The sequence below is a fragment of the Pithys albifrons genome, chromosome 7, assembly GCF_047495875.1.
Source record: "Pithys albifrons albifrons isolate INPA30051 chromosome 7, PitAlb_v1, whole genome shotgun sequence".
NCBI classification, from domain to species: Eukaryota; Metazoa; Chordata; class Aves; order Passeriformes; family Thamnophilidae; genus Pithys; species Pithys albifrons.
The window spans coordinates 55,721,161-55,747,087 of NC_092464.1; the positions used below are offsets into that span (position 1 = coordinate 55,721,161).

A 25,927-nucleotide genomic window follows, 5' to 3' on the forward strand; every position below is an offset into this window, starting at 1 on the left:
GCCTCCCCAAGGCAGAGTCCAGGGGAAGGGTCACTGCCCTGGGCCTGCTGGCCACGCTAGTTTGGATCCAGGCCAGGATCCCATTGGCCTTCTTGGCCACCTGGGCACAATGGTGGCTCCTGTTGAGCTTCCTGTCCCTCAGTCCCCCCAGGTCCCTCTGCCTGGCTGCTCTCCAGCCACTCTGTTCCCAGCCTGGAGCGCTGCAGGGGGTTGAAGCTTCTCTGCCTTTAAATATGCTAAGTCAACACTGACATAAAGCAGCATTTTTTGCCTCCTTTCAACTATTTTCTGGTATTTCATGCTTGGCACAGTGCAGTCTGTATTTTTCTCTTCTCATGGCAGTAACCACATACCACATATCTCTGCTTGAGTTTTTCCTCCCCCCAGTGTAATTATCATCATCACTTACTGCTGATTTAAAAAGCAGAATTATTTCAGACAATACCTGGCAAGCCTTCTAAATTCTTCAGTCTACTTAGTGCCTGCACATAATTTTACTCCATCAAATTCCACTCATCTTACATAGTTACTTGTGTAACAGGCTCCATGACTAATCTACTTGAGTAGCATTTGGGGGGGAAAAAAAGCACTGTCAATATTGGGAATCCACACATTGATAGGGAAAGATGTGCAGAAAAAAATCTCAGTGTTTCCTGCTGTCTGCAAAATACAGGGCTGAACAAAGTGGTGAGCACACATCTTTTATTTATGCTGCAAGGGTTGCAAACTGATGCATACATACCATTATTCAAGTTGAACAGAAAGCTGCACATGTATTTGTCATACACTTTTCCTCTTCTGTCTGCCTCATCCTGAGAAATAATCTGAAAGAAACAGTGGGTTTATAAAACAGAAAACTCTTCCCTTTTCTAACTGTAGCTTGAGTTCAAAACACCCAGATATTCTGAAAGACAGGTGGAGGGGGTTTTTTATTCTCTGGGATTGAAAGGATTCCCAAACATAAATCCCTGTTTTCAGCAAGCATTCTGCATTTACCAAACATCCATGGTCTACTCTTTGCATAACTAAATCCTTTCAGAGCAGAAGAAGAGCAAGAATTGCTTCTCATCTCAAGACTGCACACCTGATTCAGGGTTCTATTGCTACAGAATATAATTTAATGAAAGCACCTACTGACTTTTAGTACTCTACTAAATGATGTGGCACAAAATTCCAAGCATGTCTGAACTGAAATTACATCTCAGATAAAAATTCTCACAAAGAACCTGTTTCAAATTTGTGTGACATTTCAACTGTAGCTCCTGGGTTTGAGCCTCTGACAGCAGCATCTGCACACTCAGTCAATCACATCACCCTGGCTAAACCTATACCAGGTTACAGACAATCTGTTGGTCCCTGTCACTGCAAAACTTCCCCAATTAAGCTCATACATAACCAGTGTCCTCCATCCTTACCTCACCACAGTATTCAGAGATGAATTCATTCTTCTGTACAGGATCTTTGATAAAAATTCCCCAGCCTGCCACATCTGAAGGCGCCAATAGTAAGTGCTGGGGGGGCAGAAAAAACCAAAAAGTTTAGACATGCCTGGCTTAGATTTGAGTTCAGGCATTTTTTTTTCTATTTTGTTTTGTATCACCTAATGAAATGTACATGAAGGGACTCCAAGACAGTGGACACACACAGACTCTTCTGGTTGCCAAATGCACACTGAGCTTGTGGATCAGAAGATGTAGATAAAAGAAAAACGACCTCAAGTATTTGAAAACCATTAAAAATTTTAGTTTGACCTGGAAATGAGGGTGTTACATAAAACCACATTTACTAAAGATTTCAAGCTAGAGAAGTCTGCAGACAGAAGCTCGTGACTGATTAGCTCAGTACTCAGCTAGTTTGTGAGATGATGTTCCAGAGTAGAAATAAACTTTGATTGATTGATTGATTGATTGATTTACCAGAGCTGAACGGGCTTTCAGGGTGTCTTCAGTAGACTATGTAAGTTTGTGCATTAGAATCAAAAACTGAACAGAGAAACAGCTGCTGTGTCTGGGACAAACTTCCTTATGCTGATGCAGGCAAAGATTGCTGAGGTATCACTTTAAAACAGCAGCCGGTTTGCACATTACAAGCCAAGTATGAATGGGGAAAAGCAGACACTGCACAGCAGTGCTACACAGAAACACTAATTGGTACATGGCAAAACCTACCAGAGCTTAACAAGCTACTAAGTGACAGCCACCTCCCTTGTTGTTCTGTTTGGTTTTTTTGTTTTGTTTTGTTTGACATCACGAAGGCAAAGACATTCCATTCTCTGCCATGAAAACAGAAAACCACCCCCAAACGCTGGCAGTAGCCATGGAGCTTTGTAACCATCAACATACTTTTTTGGATCCTCTCTGAATGCTGCAGTTCTTGCAGGAGACATTTTTGCTGTCCCAGTGGTCGGCTGCCCCACAGGTGAGGCAGAGGTCGGGGTCGCACTCGCGCACGGCCAGGTAACACGGGCACTGCTTGGTGTTGCACTGGGCTTTGCAGCGACAGCCGGGGAACCGGTTCTGGCCTGCACAGGAACAGTGGAAACCAGAGAGAGCAGGGGTGAAACAAGTACAGGGTCAAATTCAGACTGTGCAGATTATAGCACAGCAGGATAGAGATGGGCTGATTCCAATGGGATGGAGTTCAACAGGGCCAAGTGCAGGTCCTGCCCTTTGGCCACCCCAACCCCCTGCAGCGCTCCAGGCTGGGCACAGAGTGGCTGGAGAGCAGCCAGGCAGAGGGACCTGGGGGGACTGAGGGACAGGAAGCTCAACAGGAGCCAAGAGTGTGCCCAGGTGGCCAAGAAGGCCAAGGGGATCCTGGCCTGGATCCAAACTAGCGTGGCCAGCAGGACCAGGGCAGTGACCCTTCCCCTGGACTCTGCCTTGGGGAGGCCACACCTTGAGTGTTGTGTTCAGTTCTGGGCCCCTCAGTTGAGGAAAGAGATTGAGGGGCTGGAGCGGGGCCAGAGAAGAGCAACGAGGCTGGAGAAGGGACTGGAGCACAAGTGCTGTGGGGAGAGGCTGAGGGAGCTGGGGGTGTTTAGCCTGGAGAAGAGGAGGCTCAGAGGTGACCTCAGCACTGTCTGGAACTGCCTGAAGGGAAGTTCCGGCCAGGTGGGGGTTGGTCTCTTCTCCCAGGCACTCAGCAATAGGACAAGGGGGCACGATGGGCTCAAGCTCTGCCAGGGGAAATTGAAGTTGGAGAGCAGAAAAGAATTCTTTGCAGAGAGAGTGCTCAGGCATTGGAATGGGCTGCCCAGAGAGGGGGTGGATTCCCCATCTCTGGAGGTTTCTAAGGTGAGCTTGGCCGTGGCACTGAGTGCCATGATCTGGTAAAGGGACTGGAGTTGGACCAAGGGTTGGACTTGATGATCTCGGAGGTCTTTTCCAACCCAATCCATTCTATGATATTAATACTAAAACAGTCATGGGACATTGGGATATACTGTAATTCTTTTCTCTCCTGGTTTTAATTTAGTCTTCCTCAGTTTTAAGGCTGAAGACTCTCTGACTTCATGCAATGGCTAAATATGAGGGCCAAACTGAACTGACTGTGTGCTCACACTGTTTGCCATGATTTGCTGCTCCTGCAACACTGACTGCAGTATGGACTGTCTGCCAGTGCAGAGCCAGGTGATGGGACAGGGAGAGAAATTTATAGATAACTTAAATGTTTTACTTACATTCAGAGCTGCACTGACAAAACTTCTCACAGAAGTTTTGAGCAATTACACAAGGGCATGAGCTATCACAAGGCTGACGTGGGTGATCACATGGCTGATAGTTGTAAACATGATTCGATGACCCATCTGAATAAAAATAGCAACATTTTGTAAAGTTGAAACTTGCAACCAAACAATATACAGTTCCCCTCATTCTTCAAGGCAGACATTCCCTTTTAGTCATTCAAGAAAGTCCCAAATGTGAACAAAAAACCCAAACCCACAAATGAGTGGGGTTAAAAACCCAAAAGACACCTAAGCAGGACTGTAACACTCTTGGGGTGTTTGACACCACTCCCTGCCTGCTTCCCACTGCCCTCCACTCTGCCCATCCCTCAGCTGCTTCCAGTATTCAGAGCTGAAATCTCTTTACTGTGAAAAACTGAAAAACCAAACTACAGTGGTATCACTTCCTGTGTGAACATGCTCTAGAATAGCACTGGTATTATTCAGCACAGTAAATTTGCTCAAACACCCAAAGTAATTTTTTAGTGTGGAACAACAGTCAGCTATCAAACAGGTTACCACTGGCAACATAATACCTGGTTATTATTATACCCCTGTGCCTTCCCAAGTCAATTTTCCAGCACAATGCTGAAGTCTTCTGGACAAGAAAGGAAATACCAGGGCCAAGTGTAGAGCTTTACCTATAGAGCAGCCAGGAAAATTTAGTGCTATATAAATTATGTTTGCTGTTAATGCTCCTGAGCTTGTGTTAGGTTTATGTGAATTTGTAAAAGTGCTCAAGTTACCAATTAGCAACAAAAAAGGAGTGAGAAAAATTGATCTATTGTTTATGTTGCTTGAAGTCCTAACCATTCTCAACAAATTTGCAGAACACTATTTCTAAAATAAGATGTTTTAAAAAAAAAACACACACATGTCCTTTTAACTGCAGCTCCAACTATTAATACCACTTTTACCTGTGCTTGAATACTGAAGAGATTGTAAACTCAGCCTGCTTTCCTTTTAATTGAATTATACAAAGCTCTTCCAGTTATGTAAACCAAAGAGTGCCTTTTGTCCCTACAATATTTGAAATGAGAGCTTACTTTTTTTCTTTTTATTCCCCTACAATCTCCAGCTCCTCACAGAACTTATTGAATGGCCTAACATTAAAAATACCCCAAACAACAAAAAAAAACTCCCATGAACACAAAACCCCCGAAAAACAAAACCAAGAAAGCAATAGTAGAATCTCAACAGTTCAGGACATAAATTGAATGGAAAGATGCTAACCCTTTTTCAGCTGTATCTTTCTGCAATGAGCAGCCCACAACCTGCAAAAACACAAAACAAACAAGAAGGTTGACAGGAACCCCTCCTGCAGTGGGCTGGGAAAGGTCGCTGCTTCTGGCACCCACACTTGACTTATGATGGGGAAGTTTCTGGTGACATGAACATCTGCCAACTGCACACAAGGCAGAGGTGGCTGCAGCAAAACACCCTGTCCCAGTCTCTTGGAGTTGAAAAGACCAAAGCTCTGCAGGCTGCTCCCCCCTCCCCACACCATTCCTCCAGGCCCAGGATCGTACAGACAAGCAGTCCCACCCAGCCCAGGCTACAGAGATGCTCAGATTCAGATGGCCCTGAAGGAAAACCTGCAGAGAGCAGCTGCTGGAGCCACTTCCAGCAGGCAGAAGCAGCAGCAGAAGGACACGGAATTGCAGATGTGAAGGGTCATGTCTAACTAAGAGAGTGAAGGCCTGGCAGCTGCTTCCCAGCACTCAGCCCCAGCACCACCACGCTGGTTGTCACCTACAGGTCACAGCTGTCCTTCCCCTGGTGAGCTCCAAGTGTGTGACAGCAATGATGGCTCTGCCTGGCACAGCCAGAGGGATGTGGCCTTGGCATTTCTTCTAGCTGGACACATTTTCCCCTAGTTTTTCTGGCTGGGGGTGCTGCACTAAGCCTTTTCCCTTCTGTTTCAAACTCCATACACCTTTCTCTTGTGTCCTTACAGTTTTCCTTCAGTGTCCCCTTTCTCAGCCAGCTCAGCAAAGCACACCCTTTGCCAGGAGTGGTGCTTTTGTTGTGTGATGGGGATTTATTGTTTGGATTTGTTGGGGTTTGCGTTAAGAATAACATGGGTTTGGTTATCATAATGTAACTCATTATACTTTAACATGCTTGGAAGTTACAATTACTCCTTCATTTTGTATCCATTGCAAATTGCAAATCATTTGGGCACAGAATGTCAACTATTGCATAAACAGCATCTCTGACACAATCAAGCAAAAACACCTGTCTGAACCTCAGCTACCAAAAGGAAAACCAGACTTTTAATTTCAGTAGCCTTAAAGGAGAAACCAATTGTTTTATTTTGCTTCAATTCCACGAATTTTAGTTAGCACTTGTATTTCAGTGAACACATATAATAAAAAAAATTAGAATAAGGATTTTCAAAGTCTATACATCTTGGATCAGTGTGTCATACAGCAACATGAAGACAATGCAGGAGCAGCCTCATTCCCTGGCCACTGCATTGAGCCACCTCACTTCCCCTGCATATTCACTGAGCAGCCCAAGACACTCAAAAGGCACTCAAAACTCCCCATTCTGCCTTTCAGTGAATGCAACACTCAGGAGTTTGCACTCTGAGAAAATATCTCCTGCTGTAACTACTTAAATAGGACCTTTTAGCTCCTATTTCTTTCACAAAAGCGTTATCAGTTTCTATTTCAGCCCCACGGTGTGTTGTGCCCCCCAACAGCTTCCCACAAGTAAGATCCTCTATAAAACTGTCCTTTCAAAGATTTAACTAAACAACCAACTTCCTTACAAGCATTTGAAGGAGCCCATACTTGTTAGAAACCCACAGAGGCAGATTGGTCCCAGTAACTGAGGTTGAGGGGAGGGAAAAACCCAAATACTCTCAGCATTACAGAGCACTGTAATAAATAGGTGATATTCCTATGAAGAGTGACTCACCCTACAAAAACAGGCAACCAACATGTACTTAACAACTATGAGACTCTTTGTAAGAAGACAGCTCCCATATAATTGAAAGAAGGAGTGCAATTTTGACCTAAATTATTCTAATGCACATGAAACTACTTTCTCTCTTGTCTGTCTGGTATTTGGTAACATAACAGACCACATTTTTGAAAAAGTCTTTCACAGAAAATTTCTGTCACCCCAGAATAATAAGGACCCACCAGTATACCAAAAACCCTTCTAGACAGGTGGGTAGAGTTCTTAAAATATCATTTCATTACCAGTTAGTGGGGTTTTTTCCTAAGGTAAGTACTGTCCTAATACTTTAAGGGTGAAACACCACCATCAACAGAGCAGTGGAACACCACCATCAACAGAGCAGTAACAGTATCAACTCAAAACAGAAATAAAACCATCCATGCAGTCAGGATGGCAAAAGCATGTGCTCAGCCCCTCTTGTGCAGGAGTGCCAGGGAGGAGGAGAGCCCAGAAAGGAGCTGGAGGCACACAGGGCCAGCAGGAATTGCCAGGGATGGCAGAAGACAACACAAAGTTGCCAACAGTGACCAGCTCCACAGGAGCTTTGATGAGAGCTTGCATTGGCTTTCAACTTTCCAAAACTGCCAGAAGCACTGCAAGTTCTCCCAGTTAGGGCACAAAGCTGAAGACTGAATAAGTACCATACTAAAGGTGGAGTCTGCCCCATAATCTGTGGTCTCAAAGAGAAACAAAGGGCAAGATCTGGTCCCAAGCACCAGGAAGCAAAGGCAAGGAAAGGACAGAAAGTTGAGAAAGCACTCACAACTTGGAGCTTCATTAAAGGAAAGCAAACTGGAAACTCAGTGGCAGGTTTCCAAGCAAGCCAGTGGATTTGTACATCTGGTTGCTGACATCTCCAGGAGAGCCAGCTTAGAAAACAAGTGTTTCCAGGAGCATCATGACAGAAGCTGTCAAAAATATTGTTCTCTCCTAACAACCTACCAGACTTTGCCAGTGGTTTTAGGAGGCAGCAGTATCAGCTAATAAAGCAGTAGAAACACATTCTTTGGAAGAAGCTACACTGCCATTTCTTGCTCTGCACAGGCATACTCTGCTATCAGAAAGAGCACTGAAAATTCAAAATACACGCCAATTATGTCAAATATGTAGTTGAGTCTTTGCAGTGTTTGGTTTTCTGGCATCACTCAAGGACTTTAGTTTCCTAAATCACCTTATCCAGAGCCTCCCTGCCACTCCAAGACTCAGCCTTCCAACCAGGTGGCACAGAAGAATACCTGTGCCAATGCCTCAGCTGCACCTTTTGCCTGGTGAGACTTAAAATCCATACAAAAAGGCATCCTGAACTCTTGGCAGAACTCCATAAGCTATTCCAACACATGCAGTGAACAGCAGCCCAGCAGAAGGGAGGGACAGGAGGAGGAGAATCAGAAACTAGGGAAAAAAAGGAAAATATTTTCAAATAAAAGTTACTAAGTGGCATCTGAAAAGGGGATGAGGGGGAAGAGGAAAATAATCAAGAAGCAGCTTTACATGACCTTACAATTAGTAACAAATCTTTACCAAAATAGAGGAAGGAGTGCTGATTAGTTAAACCAAATACAATTCAGCTCCCAGCAGTGGAAGAAAAGAAAAAACAGCCCTGAAGTGCTCTCCCTCCAGCACACATCCATGCCTTCTGGAATTCTTTCCTGGTTCAGATTTTTTATTGCCTTCTATGCAAAGTACTTACTCCTCAGGAAGGCACAGTTTGCCCCAAAGTGCCAGGTTAACCTCTGATACACAGGAGGGGCTCTGGCACCTGCTGGTTCTCCAGAAAGCAGCTGTATTAAAGCCTTCCTCTCTCATTAATCAGCCCTGTTATGGCTATCTAACAAAAATGACACAGGCACGAGGGACACAGTGTGTTTCACCACCCAAGAGGGGTGCAGTCCTGCCAGGGAGCTGCCCAGTGTGCCAGTATGGGCACCACAGTGAAAAACAGGCAAAGTCTTGTAAGAAAATCTGCCATCAAATCAGCTCCAAGAGGCCATTAAAAGCAACCTCCTGCTCCTGCTTTTCCCCCTCAGTGAATGCTGCTTTTGCCCAAAGTGCTACACACACACACATGGAGATGCTGCAGACTGGCAAGACCCTCACAATGGAAAAGAGCAAAAGGAAAAGAAGGACCTTCCCAGCTCTAGGATTGGATTTACTCTCAGAGTGAGTAAGCTCAGCTAAAAGAAAGGAAAGAAACAGAGAAAGACTTCCAGATGTTTGTCCCAATTGCTAGTTGTGTCACATCTTTAGAGTGCTCAGACTACAGACATATGTAGGCAGGCTAAATTATTTTCCTTTTTTATAGGATTGCTGCACAAGGAAGAATGGAGACAGCTTGATTGCCACATATTCTGGGAAATAAAAAATTATCTCCTTCCTTCAATGAGAGTTAAAAGAATTAAAAGGCATTTCAAAACTAGATTGCTACCATAAAAGTTTTTATATGGCCAACTAATAAAATAACATCACGAACTCCCATGAAATGGTGTGTGCTTTTATTTATTTGGGGAAAAAAAAACTAAACTAAAAATCTCAAAACTCCTCCAAAATAATGTCAACCTGGTAACCACACAAGCCATTCCAGCTTCAAAATGCATTTGAGCCCTTCAGTTTTAAACAGATGTAACAACACCACTTTTATAGCAACTTGTATGAATCTGACAACAAGCAAATTCCCAGCTGCATATTCCAAGCCTGCACCAGGGCTAATAACCTAATTTTAAACAGCCAAGCCCACCAAATGCCCAAACAGTTGAAAACTGTGCCAAGAGCATTCAACTCCACAGCTTTTGCAGAGAACAGAATCTCTTCCAGATGCTCAGTGGATCTTTTCCTATTCCACGTCAAAAGCATCTCTGAGCCAGGATCAGGAATTTCACTGAGCCTGGAAAAAATAAATATGCTTATCCAAGCTAAGACAGAAGCAAGAATTGATGGGAGAAGACCTGGAGTAACAAACTTGGAGGAATAGAGGTGAAGTTAAAGGGAGAAATAGGGAACTATATGGAAAGAAGTATTCTTATTTGTTGCTGAAAGAAATGCTTTTGGTAATTTTCAGTCAGCTTTTTATCTCCTATGTTGTTATCCCTGGGAATAAAAGCAATCAATGCAGAGTTGCATATTCCCAACCTCGGTATTTTCAAAGAAAAACACATTTCACTGACAGACAGCAGCTACCAAGTTCAACATTTCAACAGAAATGGTTTCAGATGGTCTTCATGGCTCCAGCAAAAAGCTTGATTTTGTTCTTCAAAGCAGCTTCAATTCAAATAACAACTTGCTAGCCTGGTTCTTGCTAATGAAACTGGGGTGCTACAAAGGAACAGTGTCTCCTGAAGAAAAAAAGGGCAACCCTTCTAGTTTGCTATAATGTTCTTGCTTACTAGCCATCTGAATCTTACTGAAATACACTTCACCATAAAAAAATAGGAGTTTTAATTTACACAATAGCATATAATCATTATTGAGTCCCACTGTAATGCTTTCAAATTTCACGTTTATTGCTGCAAACAAAATTATACCACACTATGTTGAATGCTGCATCAAGCTGTGTAGGGTATTTCTAGTCTAAACTGAGTTTTGACTACTTGCAGCAATACACCTACAAGAATCTCCTAACAAGACTCTGGCTGTTAAAGAGCTTAAAAAGAAGAGAGAGAGAAAGAGAAGTGGAAGGTGACATTTGCCAAGGCATTAAGACTTTTGCCTGAAACCAAAACACCGTTTTGTTTTATTGCTGCACATTTTGGTTTTCGAAGCAAAGGAAATGCTGCACGACTTTTCCTCCAAAATACTTTCTGTTCTGATCCCCTGAACTTTCAATTTATTGTTATGCTAAGGTTATTTAGTAACAGATTTACCTGTGTTTCCTTTTCTTCTTTCTGGGAGGAGTATCAACATCTTCAGCAGGGACTGGTGCAATAATACTAGATTCCTTTACTCTAAACTCATACACCTAACAAGAGATACCATAATACATCCACGATAAATCTCTCACTAGTAGAAAGTTGCTCATTTTCTAAGTTAGTATGATTTCCTTCAACCAACAACTTACAGATTATATCCAGTCATAGTCTCTTTTCAATACATTTAAAGCTGATTATTTTTGTTATTTAAGAACTGACAGGCTAATTTAAACCTCCTGTAAATTTAATTTTAAAACAGTTTTAAAACTAATTTTTATGTATTTGTGGCATGAATTCTGGATCACAGAATTCTTGGGAAGACCAAGAAAATTATTTCATTTTTCTCTTTTAGTAATCAATACTGGTATTTCTACACTTCAGTTTTAAAAGTAAAAAGCTATCACCCCTAGCAAGTATCTGCCCTTCTTACCTGTCTGCACGTTTTGGTCCCAATCAGTCTGGCAATTGCACAGAAGTTGTCATAGTAGGTGCCAATAAGAACCCTGAACATTGAGGCTTCTGCACCACTCCATTCCACATTCTCTGGAGGCTCAGTATTTGGCTTCATCTTTATTGGTGTTTGACACCTGGAATTTGCTTCTGTAATAAATAATTGAGAGTAACATAATTTCAAAAATTTTACACAGCCATTAAAAATTTCAAATCATTAAGTGCAGTTAAAAATATCCCAATTTGTTGTTGTTTATTCCTAAGTGCCACAAAAACCCCTGCACTTTTCACATACCTCTTACAGAAGCCCATAGTAACTATTCAAATTACATAATCTATACATAATAGGACAAGGGGGCACGATGGGCTCAAGCTCTGCCAGGGGAAATTGGAGATCAGGAAAAAACTTCTTTGCAGAGAGAGTGCTCAGGCATTGGAATGGGCTGCCCAGAGAGGGGGTGGATTCCCCATCCCTGGAGGTTTTTAACCTGAGATTGGCCGTAGCACTGAGTGCCATGATCTGGTAAAGGGACTGGAGTTGGACCAAGGGTTGGACTTGATGATCTCAGAGGTCTTTTCCAACCCAATCCATTCTATGATAATTGAGACAATGTGGACACCTCCTTATAGGGTTTTGTTTGATTAAACTCGTATTATTACTCTGTCTTTTTACACTCAGTTCCATACATTCCAAATACACATTTTCTAGGATCCCATGGTTCAACTTTAGCTCAGCTGGTGAAAATTTGGTTGTAATAATGCCAAGGTCATGGGTTCAATCCCCTGTGTGGGCCATTGACTGAAGAGTTGGACTCGATGATCCTTGTGGGTCCCTCCCAACTCAGAATAGTCTGTAAATCTCTCACCAGTCTGTCTGTGAAACTTGTTTTGGTGGGTTTTGTTGTTGCTGAGCTTTTTCCACAGACAGAGTTCACAGACTGTTCTGAGTTGGAAGGGACTGACAAGGATCATCGAGTCCAACGCTTCAATCAATGCCCCACACAGGGGATTGAACCCATGACCTTGGCATTATTACAACCAAGTTTTAACCAACTGAGCCAATCTCTGGTTTGGTTTGGTTTGGTTTGGTTCTGTTTTATCTTCCCAAGCACTACAGCTAATTGACTAAAGAGCATTGACAGCCGTACCAGAGGAACTGGATGTTTCATCTTTCTTTTCTTCTTCTTCTTTATCATTGTTTTCTCCCCCAGTTTCAGTCCCAGCTTCCCGATCACTGTCTGTGTCCTTGGATTCCAGGACGTTGATGGTTGGTGTGCTGGGCCTGCTGGTGTTGTTGGGGAGCCTCCCCCTGCGGCGCCCGCCCGGGCGCTTCGGCGGCGTCTTGATGCGCTCGGCGGTCAGGGCGGCCGCAAACTCCTTCGCTCCCTCCTGAACACAAAATGTGACAATTTGCAGCAAAATAATTCAAAAGCATTTTCCCCCGTGGCCAAGGCTTGGGGGAGCACAGTTCTGCTTGCATTCTGTGTAACTTTGTGTTATGCTATAAATAATCACATGCACAGAAATTCCAGTTAAATGAACACCAACCCTGTGATCCCACTAAGAAGAACCATAAAATACTTCTGATGTTACCGTGAAAAAAAAATAAATCTACATTTATAAAATACTCATGTCAGTATTACAGTTCTCCCTTTATTTTGGCTGCCAAGTGGAAAATAATTCAGTAGTAAATTTCTGTTCTTCCAGATGACAGAAAAAATGAGAATTTCCTGCAGAGGATACCTGTCAAAATACAGGAACTCTTCTTGCATGTGGCACTTCAGCAATTTTTTAAAATTCCATTTTTTAAAATGCAAGCACTGGTAATTTGTTTTCAGGATGAAAGGGGTATGATGTATATCAAGTTTTTAGATTGGAAAAATCACAGTTTCCCATACTAAAAATTTAGGGGAATTATGGGAGAGATTTGGAATTTTATTACTGAACTTTACACCTTATTAATTTCCATCTTTTTCCTTCTTAAGAACACAAGTCCTGGAAGGAACCTGCCTTTGACAAACTAAAAAACCTTCATAATTTTCAGCTGTGATATAATTTACAAGAGAGCCAAATCTGCAGCTCCTTGACTAGTTTGGACATGAGAGCAGCAACACAATTATTAGGAGGTGATAATATTCCTTCCCCACAAATATCTCAGGCTATATCTAACAGATCTAAACCTATTCCTGCTTAAGAAAATTGGAAGTTAAATCCTTTCTTTCAGACCCACTGAAGAAAACCTACTTGACTGCAAGAGACCCATGAGTGTCTGCACTATCCTAAATCCAGCCTGTCCTTGTATTAAGTGTATCTATCCTGCCACACTGCAGCTGGCAGAAGCACTCAATGAACTGTAAAACATAAAATTATCTTACCAAATGTTGGTAACAGTGGGGTCCACAAGGCTTATTATCTAATGCTGTTTCTGTATTCTTTCGTTTGTAAGTATTGGGAGTTGCATGGAATGCTGTTGAATCAAAACATCACATTTTTAAGTTTTCATATAAAAATACATTAAATATCTAACAGTATTCAAAACAAAAGGTTTACCAAGACTTTATTAAAACCAGAATAAAAACATTAACAAATGGAAAAAAAGCACAAAATAAACCCCATGTAGTGACATCTGACTTACCACTTAAATACACAGAGACAGCACATAAGAAAGTTTCACACATCATGGAATGGTTTGGTTCAGAAGGGACTTAAAAGATCATCTAATTCCAAACCCTTTGCCATAGGCAAGGACACCTTCCACCAGACCACGTTGCTCCAAGCCCCATCCAGCCTGGCCTTGGACACTCCCAGGGATGGGGCAGCCACAGCTTATCTGGGCACCCTGTGCCAGGGCCTGCCCACCCTCACATCAAGAATGTCTTCCTTATATCAAATGTAAATCTGCCCATCCCTTTCAGTTTAAAGCCATTTACATCAGCAGAGATAATCATCACATTTATATCATCTATCAAGGAAGATTTGCTCTATTATCTCCCTTCCCAACAAAAATACAGACTTAACTTTGTTGTCGTGTTAAACAGAATTAATCAGAGCTTCTCCTATTAATGCAGGATCATCTCTTCAATCTGTCAGATTCAGTTGTTCAATTTCTACCTTGTCCAATAATCCAACCTCATACACACTTTGGAAAGGTAATGAACCCACTTTATATTTTCAACAATGAGGAGGAGACACATGAGCATTTTTGCTCTATTAGTTTATCAGCACTCCAGCTAAGCTGCCAGGATGTAAGAGCTCAGTTCCTGTATCCCAGCTGCAGGTAAGAACAAGCCATCATTGCACAGTCACTGTGGATCAGAACAACCACAGTCAAGTCTGCAGCTCGTGGAGAGGCGTCTGCCCATGGATCTGATGGACTGTAACTCTGCACAACCTGCAGAGCAGAACTGGGTATGTCACACATGCAACATGAACACCTTTGTAACAGCACTCTCCTTGCCAGAGCCTGCTCTCCTCCCAGCAGGATGTTTTCAGAGAGACTGACTTTCCTCTTTCCTCTCGGTCTTGCCTCTCCACACTAGTTACTTAACTGAAGCCTGGAAAACCTGCCACTAGACTCTCACCCAAACCCATATAATTATGCTCCCAAATTACTTTAGGAGCTTTCTGAAACACTATCCTTGGTGTTCTGTAATTTTCTTTAAAAAAAAATTCTTTAAAGAAAAAATTATTTTCGTTTTTATATATAGAGACAGATATGCATCAATAAATACTTTGCCCCTCTAGATGTGTTAACAGTGGCTACAGAACTGCAAGGAACAAAAATGGAGAATGCACGAAGTTCATAAGGTAAAAAAAAAGAGATTACTCAGTGCTGTCTGTTTGCTAATGCTCCATGAAGGCCTAGAAAATGTGCTCCTCCAAAAATGTGTGAATTCCAAGCTGTGTAAAAGCACTTATGCTGCAGTTTTACCTCAGCTGCAGTGAGGCAACTGTTCCTGACAGTGAAGTTTTTAAACATGCAGTGAATTAAAAGTGTTAATGTTCAAACTGGAAGAAGAAATCCCTCCCCTCTTTCCCACATTGATCTAAAAGGGCTGTTCCACACCAACTCCACACACACCCTGCTCCTTCATGAACCACCACCACAGGCTTTCCTACTCAGCTTCTTTCCAGATCATGCACGAGGCTTCTCTCTGTGTGTCCACTGTGCTTTCAGGACTGACCTTTCTAAATCCAGTTCCTTCCCTTTAGAAGACTGAGGGCAGAGCCCAAATCTGTCTTCACAGGCAAAGTTTTTAAAAGCAAATTTCATTTCAATGGTCTGGTCTGCAGCACAGCTCTGCAGGCACATTGTTTTGGCACCAGTGGTGAGCACTTCCTAACAGAGCTGCTCTGGTGAAACCACTCTGCCTTGGAACCATCCACCATCCCTCCATGCTGCCCTCCCACAAAGGAAGGCAGGTTGAAAATCAAATTATAAATTCTGTAACACTGTGCCTGTATTAATGACAACACCACATGGGGACCCAGTGAAGCAACATCTTCTTCCAAGGCTTTCTTAAAATGGTATGAACAATATAAAAGCATCACTAATTAAATATTGCATCCCTTTCTTCAAAAAAAGGTATTACATTTTATAAGTCTGGGAACACAAAAAAGCTTCCATTTTCTATGAATGGGCACATATCTATGTAGAAATTATTTACAAGTATAGGAAGGTAATTTATACACTCTTTCTTCCCCGAGATTCCAGTTAAAAGCTTTTATGTGGTATGTCCCTCCTCATGTTTCACATATCCTTGCAGCATTCATACATTCCCTAGGTCAATATGCTAAATAACCAGAAAAACCAGCAATTAAATGCCCAGTTATTCCCCATTTTTCCAGCTTTTAACAATGAGATGATGGGAGCCCCCCATACAAAAGTGGAGGGGGAAGCCACCCCATTTTTTAACATTGTATCTTTAAATTTACACATTACACCATTTCATTCTGGGTTTTTTTCCCTTCTCTTCATACCACAAGGCAAATAATTTTACATCAATGCAAAAGAACAGTAAAACATTTGCAAGCCATGATCCATATCAGAGGCTGTGCAGAAATCAAAACTATTCTTTTGACATGTCACCTGCAGATGCAAACATTTCTCTCACAAGTTCATTTTTTGAGGCCCTAAAATGGCACTTTTTCAAAAATTGTTTTCCTTTAGGCAATCAAGAAATGCTAAGTCTGCAATGCAGTGAAACAAATCAACCTTTGATACTTATAAATCAGCCAGACCTCAAAAGGAGGCTGTATCTGATATTTAATATTAGTCTCATATCTTGTATTCAACTATTTAAAAAACACCCAGCACAGTAAAGACAACTAAAGCCAAAATCTACCACCACTGTTGAGAGGGATGTTTTTTTCTGGGGGGGAAGCTTGTTACAAAGAAAGGATCCCAAAGTATAAAACTATTGGTACAGCTGTTTTAATTTTTTTAATATCAGTAATAATAATTACTTTCAAAAAAACCACGGAAGACTTTGCAGGGTTTCCTAAATAACTAAAGTCCGTATTGCTTTAATAATTTCCTTCAGAAAATCATTCTAAAACTGCTTCACTGAGCGTACTTTTGGTCTTTGAGATTTATTTATCTGTCTCATCCCCAATGGGCTCGACTCTCGTGTATTTCATAATGTGAAAGTACACAGGCAACAGGTTAGCCTGAAATGTACACCTGCTTCACAGTCAAGCTATTTGGGAAATTCTCCCTACCTGATACTTTTCCTTCTTCTAAATTCTTTGTTAGTCCAGACATTTAGGCATAATTCCTTGCTGTCAGCAAATGAAGTCGGTACACAAGTTTTTTCAGTACTGTCATCACCTGCACATAAAGGGATTGCCAGGTCGTCAAGGGGACTTGACATGTTAAAAATCTAATGATAACTTTTCCTACATTCAACTCAAACGTTCTAGAACAAAGATTGGAAACTCCATAAAACAAGGATAATCTTAACAAAAGTGGAATCTAAGCGGGGAAATTACAAAAAGCAAGACCAGATCCAATAGAATTCCTGCTTTTTTTTAATTCTCTATGACTTCTACAGAGATTTGCACCTTTCAAAGTACAAATCTGATCACTGTAGCCCACCACATTTCCAAAGTAATTCATCAAAAATGCCATCTGCAGAAGCCAGGACGTCATCAGTTCTTGGCAAGCGCATGAAGCAGATCAGAGGTAACTGTGGACATGTTATCAGTTTTTTTCAAAAGTTAAATTGGTAAATTGTTGCAGAGACACTGCAAATTGCTGGTGCAGATTTCCATTAGCCAGAGCAGCCTTCTTATTTTTGATGAGTTACTTGTTCTCAGCAATGAGCCCAGTGAGTTTGGACCAACAGTCTTAGAATTTCACAGGAAGCAAAGAGGTCACACAACTGACTCTCTGAGCTTTTAACAGATAAATTCCCAGCTCTGGACAGACACGCAGACAGACAGACACAGACAGGAAACAAAACTCTCTCTGGCGGTGCTATGGACAAAAGCAAAAGGAAGCGATGCACCCAAAGCAGTGAGCAGTCATTGTTGAGGTGAAATTTGGGTATGTTTTCAGGGAATGGTGACTGAAGCATCAGTTCCCTACATTCAGTGTCCAGAGAATGTGTCAGTCGAGCTTCAAGAGATCCCTTTGCAATCCTCGAGTACCAAACACATCATTATCAGTGACAATACATGTGCTGTCATGAAGACTATTCTCATAACCAGTGATTTCACACTCCATCCTCACACAAAGGTACATCTTGAATGCTTTCACAGTGAAAGAAAGTGCTGTTCATCCCTCTTTCTGCTAAGGCCCAGAAATCCTGAAGGGATGGCTTAAGTCTGGCTGCTTTTTAACTACGAGGCACAGTTTGAACGAAGCCTTGGACATACACCAGGTTGGACAGAACACTGACTTCTTTAAGGGACATATCAAAATTCACCAGCAACAAGAACTTGGGCCATCCTTCAGCATAAACACTTTGTCTTCCATCTCAAGGTTATGAACACAGAGCTTTTGGCTTAAAGGAGCTGCTGCTGTGAGAACTGAGTCAGCATTTCAGCCAAAAACTCTGGACTTTCACATTGGCTGAATGTGGCACTCAAAAATGTGTCAAAATGTACAATACTATGAACCAACCTTTCCCAGCACCTAAAGAATAGAAGTCTCAAAGAGCTGGTGTCTCAAAACTGTGAACTGGTAATACCAGGCTCCCCAGAGTAGTAGGAACCAACTGATGGTCAGTGGAACCTTTCAGTTCTACCTCTGTCAAACTGCAAAAATGAACATGAAAGGCAAATCTACATAGACTAATGAAATATACATGTATTTTAGAGAAACCCACCACATCTCCACTGGAAAACTCACACAAGTTTATAAAATCAGTGAGAAAAATGGCCTAGAAACACTGCTGCAGAAATACCTGAAGTCTTCCAAGGTGCCACCAGAGTTTGTTCTCACTATGTCCAGACAATGCTTTTTGTTGACTTAAAAATCAAAATCCTTTTAAACTGGCACTCAATCTCTCCACTGAACTATTGAGACTGTCAAGAACTCATGTAACCCCTGCCAGACAAATGGATTGCTGAGAGGCAGCACACAGTTTCACTTCCCTGCCCTACTAAGGCTGCACACAGCACTTCTTGGAATGAGTCATCCCAGAGAATGAGACACTACAAACCCTCCAGCTTCACAGAACCCATCATGGTGAGACTGGCTGGACAAGGCAGCAGCTACACCTCCACAAACTTACTGTTCTTGAACATTATTCACGAGTAAGAGCTTCCTTTTATATTTTTCCTGGTATTTTCAAGCAAGTGCTGTCAACAGAATATAAGGAGAAAGTGAAACTAATAGACCTGACTCCAAAAGGCACAAATATTCCAGGAACTAGGAACGTGAAAAGCTTCCCTCCTGCCCACCATCTGAGAACAACTCCAATTCCTCCTCAAGCTGAAAGGCAACTGAGGGACACTAAAAAGCAGCAGCACTGTGCAAAGCCTTCGGTGTGAAGTACAAACACAGGCAGCTTTTGCATGTGTGCTGGATGAGGAGCTGCTGACAAAGCACAGAGATCTCCAAATGAACAAGCATGCACACTCACAGTGGAACATGCAAATGAACAGCTCAGTCAAAAGAGAAAATTACTTTGAGGGCATCAGAGTATTCCACTACACATCAAAACCACTTCCTAATTGAACTGTTCGTTTCTCCTTTACATTTGAGTGCTCTCTGAGCAAAAACTGTCTCAAGTAGCACTTCAGAATCTCTTTTACTCTTCACACTTTGCAAGTGAAAACTAACATCATTGCTAAGCTCTGGTTAAGTCCTTCCCCTGCAAGAATGGGGCAACATGAAAGCAATTCAGTGGAAAGGATATCACAATTTTAAACTCAACTCTCTCAAACAATTCTTCAAATAACCAGATTCAAGGAGAGTGGCTGGAAAGTAACTTTAGATAATAAAAGATAAAACTGTTCAGAAGTGTTCATTCTCCCTACTGGAAAATGAAGCAAGTTTGATAAATAATCAGGAATTTTTATGGAAAAATATATTCCATTCTCGATGCATAAACTGAGAAAGTGTAAGACACAAATAGTAGAAAATAATGTAGTTTTATTGCAGATTATAAAAAGAGAAGTGATGCTACAGGTTGGTCCAAGGTAGGAATTCTATATGAAGTCCTAAATGAAAAAAGGATAACAAACTACCCCACAAAGGTGCATTTGGTTTTTTGAGGTATAGTTTTCACTGCAAAATAATGTCAACATGGACAAGCTGTTTTCACAAAGTTCAGAGATACTGATGCTTTTATTTCTTTCTTCTCTTTCCTTCCCACTGCACTGTCTTATGGTTCTTTTAACTTTCCTGGATTGCAAAACTAAGCTATAACCAAGCACCCTCCAGTGGTACTTACGATGCAGGAAGCAATCATATTTAAAACAGCGCCTACAGAAGAGTGTGTGGAAGGAGTGCAGGCTTTGCTCCCTCTGAACAGATTTAGCATTTGGTCCATCTATGTTGGGTGTGCACTCAGGAGGAAGAGCCCCGGGAAGCTGCTGCTCAGTCAGTTCTTTGTATCTTTAAAAGAAATACAAGTTATTTATTATCTCTTTTTTTGAAAACCTATTTTTTATTCGAGCATTTTCTAACAGATTTTAAAAAAACCCTAAGAAATAAGTGCCAGTTAAAAAGGTGAATCTGTTAGTGACACGACAAGTTATTCATTCCATATTCATTAATACAAATATAAAATTGGCTTGGAAAGAATGGATTGGTTTTCTGGAATATCATCTTTTCACACATATTACTCACTAACTCCAAAAAGGAGATTTTTTTTAACAAAAGCTTTTATTTTACCACCTCAAAAATAACATAATTATTGAAGACACACAAGCACCCACTTTTCTATAGTTTAAAGGGAAGGCTAATGAACCATTCATAGAATCATAGAATGGATTGGGTGGAAAAGACCTCCGAGATCATCAAGTCCAACCCTTGGTCCAACTCCAGTCCCTTTACCAGATCATGGCACTCAGTGCCACGGCCAAGCTCAGGTTAAAAACCTCCAAGGATGAGGAATCCACCCCCTCTCTGGGCAGCCCATTCCAATGCCTGAGCACTCTCTCTGCAAAGAAGTTTTTTCTGCTCTCCAACTTCAATTTCCCCTGGCAGAGCTTGAGCCCATCGTGCCCCCTTGTCCTATTGCTGAGTGCCTGGGAGAAGAGACCAACCCCCAGCTGGCCAGAACTTCCCTTCAGGCAGTTCCAGACAGTGCTGAGGTCACCTCTGAGCCTCCTCTTCTCCAGGCTAAACACCCCCAGCTCCCTCAGCCTCTCCCCACAGCACTTGTGCTCCAGTCCCTTCTCCAGCCTCGTTGCTCTTCTCTGGCCCCGCTCCAGCCCCTCAATCTCTTTCCTCAACTGAGGGGCCCAGAACTGAACACAACACTCAAGGTGTGGCCTCCCCAAGGCAGAGTCCAGGGGAAGGGTCACTGCCCTGGGCCTGCTGGCCACGCTAGTTTGGATCCAGGCCAGGATCCCACTGGCCCATTCTGTATTGTTTGACTCTGCAGGAATGGCCCTTCAAGTATCACTTGCAGCAGTTCCAAAACTGCCACAGAACCTGCTGCAGGGGGACTACTCCTCATCAACAAACATTTAATGAAGTTGAGGAATCTTTGTTTCATAAAGCAAGAGTAATACACCATAAGTAACAATTTCTTACTTCTCTTTTAATTCTTCTGCTGTACCCTTGTCTGGAAACATTGAGGAAATGGCTTCAAATATCTTGTCAGAAGGAAATCTCCGGGGTGGGTGACTTTCTTTCTCTGTCAAGGAAGCAAAATATTTGGAAAACCAAGAAAATTATACTTCTACTCTTTCCTACCTCAAGAAGGGGGACTTCATCAAAATTGTAATGTTTAAAAGAAAGGAAGAAAAGGCTTTTATTTCTAAATCAGAGAAAACTTAAACCAGGTTAAGTGATCTTTCCTGCCAAGAGACTATACCAATAAAATTTGGAGAAACAATTATTTCACCAGCAGATGGAGATGGCAATTCAGAACAACTCTGCCTACTTTAGAATAATGATATTTCAATTTTTGAGGAGCACTAAAGCATTTATTAGACTGATACCTTACTGATTTTTGTTCCATTTGACTGCCTCAGTACACAGGCAAACAAAAATTGGAACAAGTTCCCTTTGTAGTATTCTCTGTACAACTCTTGAACTAAATGACAAAGGAAACCATGAAAGTCATGCTACTTTAGGCCTGAAAATAAATCTGATATAGAAGGGTTTGAACAAGTTTTGAAAAAGTTTTGGTTTTCATTTTGCATACAGACATACCCAGCCTGTTCCCTTCCCGATCTTTTTGTTTGTCATCTCTTTCCTCAGGATTGTCATCTCCATCATCATCATCTTCATCATCACTGTATTGACCAAGGGCATTGACCAGCTCAACAAAGATTTCATCATTGATAAATCCACATTCTGAAATTCAGCAAAACTGGGAGTCAACACAAAAGCACAAGGTATATATGAAGTATTTTTAATCCTCCCCACACTTTAATTAAATTATGGAAAATGCTGCCATTTATTAAAAAAAAATCGTATTTTCCCCCTCTTAGTTTCAGTGTATGAACAAGGATGAGTTTAAAACACTCATTATTCAACTTTTAGACTGACAACTGGGAAGGTGAGAAAGAAATTTGTGGAAATTTTTCCTTTCCAGACTCTCTGTGCTTCATACCAGCACACCTTTATAAATCTCTCTTCCTTGGAAGATAAAAAGATACTCCTAGTTAGACTACTGAGGAGATCTTATACCAGAATCCCCATTACAACATGGCAAATTAAGCCAGCCTGGAAATACATGCTAATTAGTCTATAAAATAACCCTTAGACAGCTGGGGAATCTCCACAGAGATTGTTGGTTGGCAGTTCCTCAGCTTCCACCTCCCCACCACAGATCCCTCTGACAGGGGGATAGAAAAACAATTCAGTTATACACAAAAAAATCAAGAGAAAAGTGAAGGATACAATACTGCATATATCTTATTAATTAATATTAGGAACATTATAAAATTATAGTATTAATATTAGTAATATTATGAAATTATAATATTAGTTCATATTCTGCTGTGGCATTCAGAGGGCAGATGAGGTTAAACAATAAGGTATTTCTGCACACAGGAAAAATGGTAGTTAATGTTAACAGAGGGTGGTATTTTTCAAAAAATAACCATGAAATGTGTAGGATCTGTAGTGCTCATCACCATCCTTTTGAACCTGGACTGGGGTTAGATGCCAAAATAACTTGACAGAAACTAATAGTTTTATTACTAGGTAGACACTGAAAACACCACTTGGATGCTTCAAACAGAACACTTAATACACACACAGGTTGCTACAAATTTCTCTCCCAAACATGCAATTATAAAGCTGTTTTAGAACCCTGACTCCTCTGGATTACAGATTCCCACAGCATTTACATTTAATTACAGTCACTCAAGAATATGAGTTATTGCAAAACTAAAAGAAGTGCTTCTTCTTTCAATATATAGTTTTGAAGAACCCATAATAGCAAAAATTGCCATCACAGCTTGGGTTTCAAGATATTCACACAGGATTAATTTTAAAGCCAGACTCCTTTAATAATAAATTGATAATTGAAGACATTTACTACTAATGCCATAATTTTGACATAACCAGTTCTCTGACAGGGATATCAGCAATCAGTAAATCTGTAAAAACATCCAAAGGCCAAAGCCCATGGAAGAGTTCATGTTCCTTATGGAATACAAAGGCACCAGCTATCCTGAGCACATCAACAAGTCTAATGTAGGACTAAGTAACATTTATTATTGATCTCAGCCTTAACATTCATGAGCAGCACCCAATGAACTCAGAAACTTCCCTTAGTCATTAACATCATTAACAGGAATACAGTAAATGCTAAGAAACTACTCCCTGTTTGAGTGAAGAGGTGGAGTAGGTGGGTAATGTTTCTGTGAAAGGGGAACCAGAGCAGGCAAGAGAAACCTTCACAGCTGTAAAGTTCAGGTTTGTATGAGCCAGTTCTGAGTGAGCACAGACCAAGCAGAAGGTCACTCCTTCACTGAGACAATAAGCCAGTTCTAAGTGAGCACAGACCAAGCAGAAGGTCATCCCTTCACTGAGACAATAACCCAGTTCTAAGTGAGCACAGACCAAGCAGAAGGTCATCCCTTCACTAAGACAATAACCCAGTTCTGAGTGAGCACAGACCAAGCAGGTCATCCCTTCACTAAGACAATAAGCCAGTTCTGAGTGAGCACAGACCAAGCAGAAGGTCATCCCTTCACTGAGACAATAACCCAGTTCTAAGTGAGCACAGACCAAGCAGAAGGTCATCCCTTCACTAAGACAATAACCCAGTTCTAAGTGAGCACAGACCAAGCAGAAGGTCACCCCTACACTGAGACAATAACCCAGTTCTGAGTGAGCACAGACCAAGCAGAAGGTCACCCCTTCACTGAGACTTTAGCAAACCAAGAAACAGATGCCATGGCATTCAGTGCACCTCCCACATGGGACAGGGGGTGAATTACACCCCAGAATAAACATATACAGTCTATCAACAGAAGGACACAGCTTTGCTCTAAGATGACTTACAGAGCTGAGGAGTTTAAATAGCTAAAAAGTTCCTTAGAGGAAAATAAATACAAAAACCCCCACAAACCTACAAGAGGTTATTCTATTGGACTGTAATTGTCATTATCAGAGTTTTGCATATGTCTCCTGCCACCTTCTGCTGGGCAGGACATGTAGGGAAATTAAACTATTTTATTCCAAAACTCTGGGCACAGAACTGAATACTAAGAATTACTGTATGGTATAGAGAAAAATTTAATGTGTTTAATTTCTCCATACTACTACCTTAACACCCAGCCTTATGAAAATGCAAAGCAATATATTTAAAGAAGGAAGTCAGTTATACCCAATGTTTACAGAATGCAGAGATTCTAGAGATACATTGCAACAATCAACCCTTAACAAGCAACACTACAACAATTACTGGTGTAGGAAGAAGTGATTGGTATACCTGAGTGTTTGGGCTCACCTCTGTCTCCATGCACTTTCCCATCATAGTTCTTGATCAGTTCTTCAATAAAGGTCCCATCCTGGTCAAGCACTTCATCTCCCATGTACGGAATGTTGTGTAAAACAGTTTCATCCTCTACCTGGGAACAACAGTCACAATGAAACTGTTTAAATTGCAGATCCAAAGGACCATTTCTGCATTGCCATTTTCTACAAGACAAGAGTCCAGTTATCACAGTTAACAAGTGGCTTCACTGCTTTAGGACATTTACTATTAACTGAATAAAAATGAAACAAAACCATCACTGATGTTCAACAATTTTTGCACTCATCATGACTGGCTCAAAATACTAATACCAGCTCCTACTCTCAAGGTTATCAGTGTTTACACAAAGCTTCTACTACAGAAACTCATTAAGTTACCTGGCTTTGGGAAGCTTGCATTTGATAAGTTCATTCACCCCTCCTTGGTTCTCTTCTACACTGATGCTGTTGGAAACCACAATGGAAACCATCCCTTCATTGTTTTGTCAGTGATAAGAAAATATGCCACAAAAATACACTAAATTCAAGTTATCTAAACAGCAAACAGAGAACCGTGTCTGACAATTTAATGTGAACTGCACTGTCTTTATTTTTGTCTGTCTAAACACTAAAGGCATTAATACTCCCATGTTTTATCAGTAGAATTTACGGACCTTGATGTTTAGCTGCATCTTCCAATACTACAAAAGAACCTTCTATTGTTGAGAAAATAAACATAAACTTTCCTGCTGATCATGATTCTGCACTAGTCCAAAATACCCAAACACTGATGAATTGAAAGTAAGTACAAAAATGTAGGGGGGAACTCTGTGCATATACTGATAAAAAATAGCTATTTAATTCACTATGTTACAATTATTATCACAGTAACCAATCAGCAAAGGTGATCAGATACAAAATGATGTGACAAAGATTTATAATAAGTTAAGCTTTTCTAGTAAGTCAAATACCTACATAAGAAATCTACTGCTATGGCTTCTACATATGGTGAAGTTAATCAGAAAAAAGGTTACACTCAGGTGCTGTATGAGAATGACCAGCGTGGGGGAGACTATTTGAGAATAAAGTTTCCTTTATGCCATAAGAACTACTATTCTGCCACAGGTATGTTGGTTGATTGTCTACATAAAAGTATTCACAGCCCTCAGAAAACATCTCCCATTACACTAATTATTTACTTTCAAATAAATCAACAGTTGGAAAAGGCCACACAAGACAATAGGTCACCTGAATTAAAACGAATTTCCAGCAGGATTTTAG

General features: G+C 41.2%; 1 protein-coding gene across 6 annotated transcripts in view; it reads right to left on the reverse strand.

The window, feature by feature from the left end:
- Positions 1-25,927, reverse strand: part of EZH2 (enhancer of zeste 2 polycomb repressive complex 2 subunit) — a 57,765-nt gene that overhangs the window by 2,029 nt on the left and 29,809 nt on the right. For 4 of the 6 annotated variants that reach the window (XM_071559627.1, XM_071559626.1, XM_071559624.1 and 1 more), the window contains 13 exons: positions 24,624-24,762; positions 21,887-22,030; positions 21,263-21,365; positions 19,953-20,116; positions 13,425-13,516; positions 12,198-12,438; positions 11,030-11,199; positions 10,555-10,649; positions 4,961-5,001; positions 3,683-3,808; positions 2,343-2,521; positions 1,416-1,511; positions 743-824 (listed from right to left, as the gene is read on the reverse strand). In XM_071559627.1, coding sequence (XP_071415728.1) covers positions 743-824; positions 1,416-1,511; positions 2,343-2,521; positions 3,683-3,808; positions 4,961-5,001; positions 10,555-10,649; positions 11,030-11,199; positions 12,198-12,438; positions 13,425-13,516; positions 19,953-20,116; positions 21,263-21,365; positions 21,887-22,030; positions 24,624-24,762 — 1,672 coding nt within the window. The remainder of the gene's footprint in view (positions 1-742; positions 825-1,415; positions 1,512-2,342; positions 2,522-3,682; positions 3,809-4,960; positions 5,002-10,554; positions 10,650-11,029; positions 11,200-12,197; positions 12,439-13,424; positions 13,517-19,952; positions 20,117-21,262; positions 21,366-21,886; positions 22,031-24,623; positions 24,763-25,927) is intronic. The other 2 variants (XM_071559625.1, XM_071559623.1) reach the window with 1 other exon arrangement.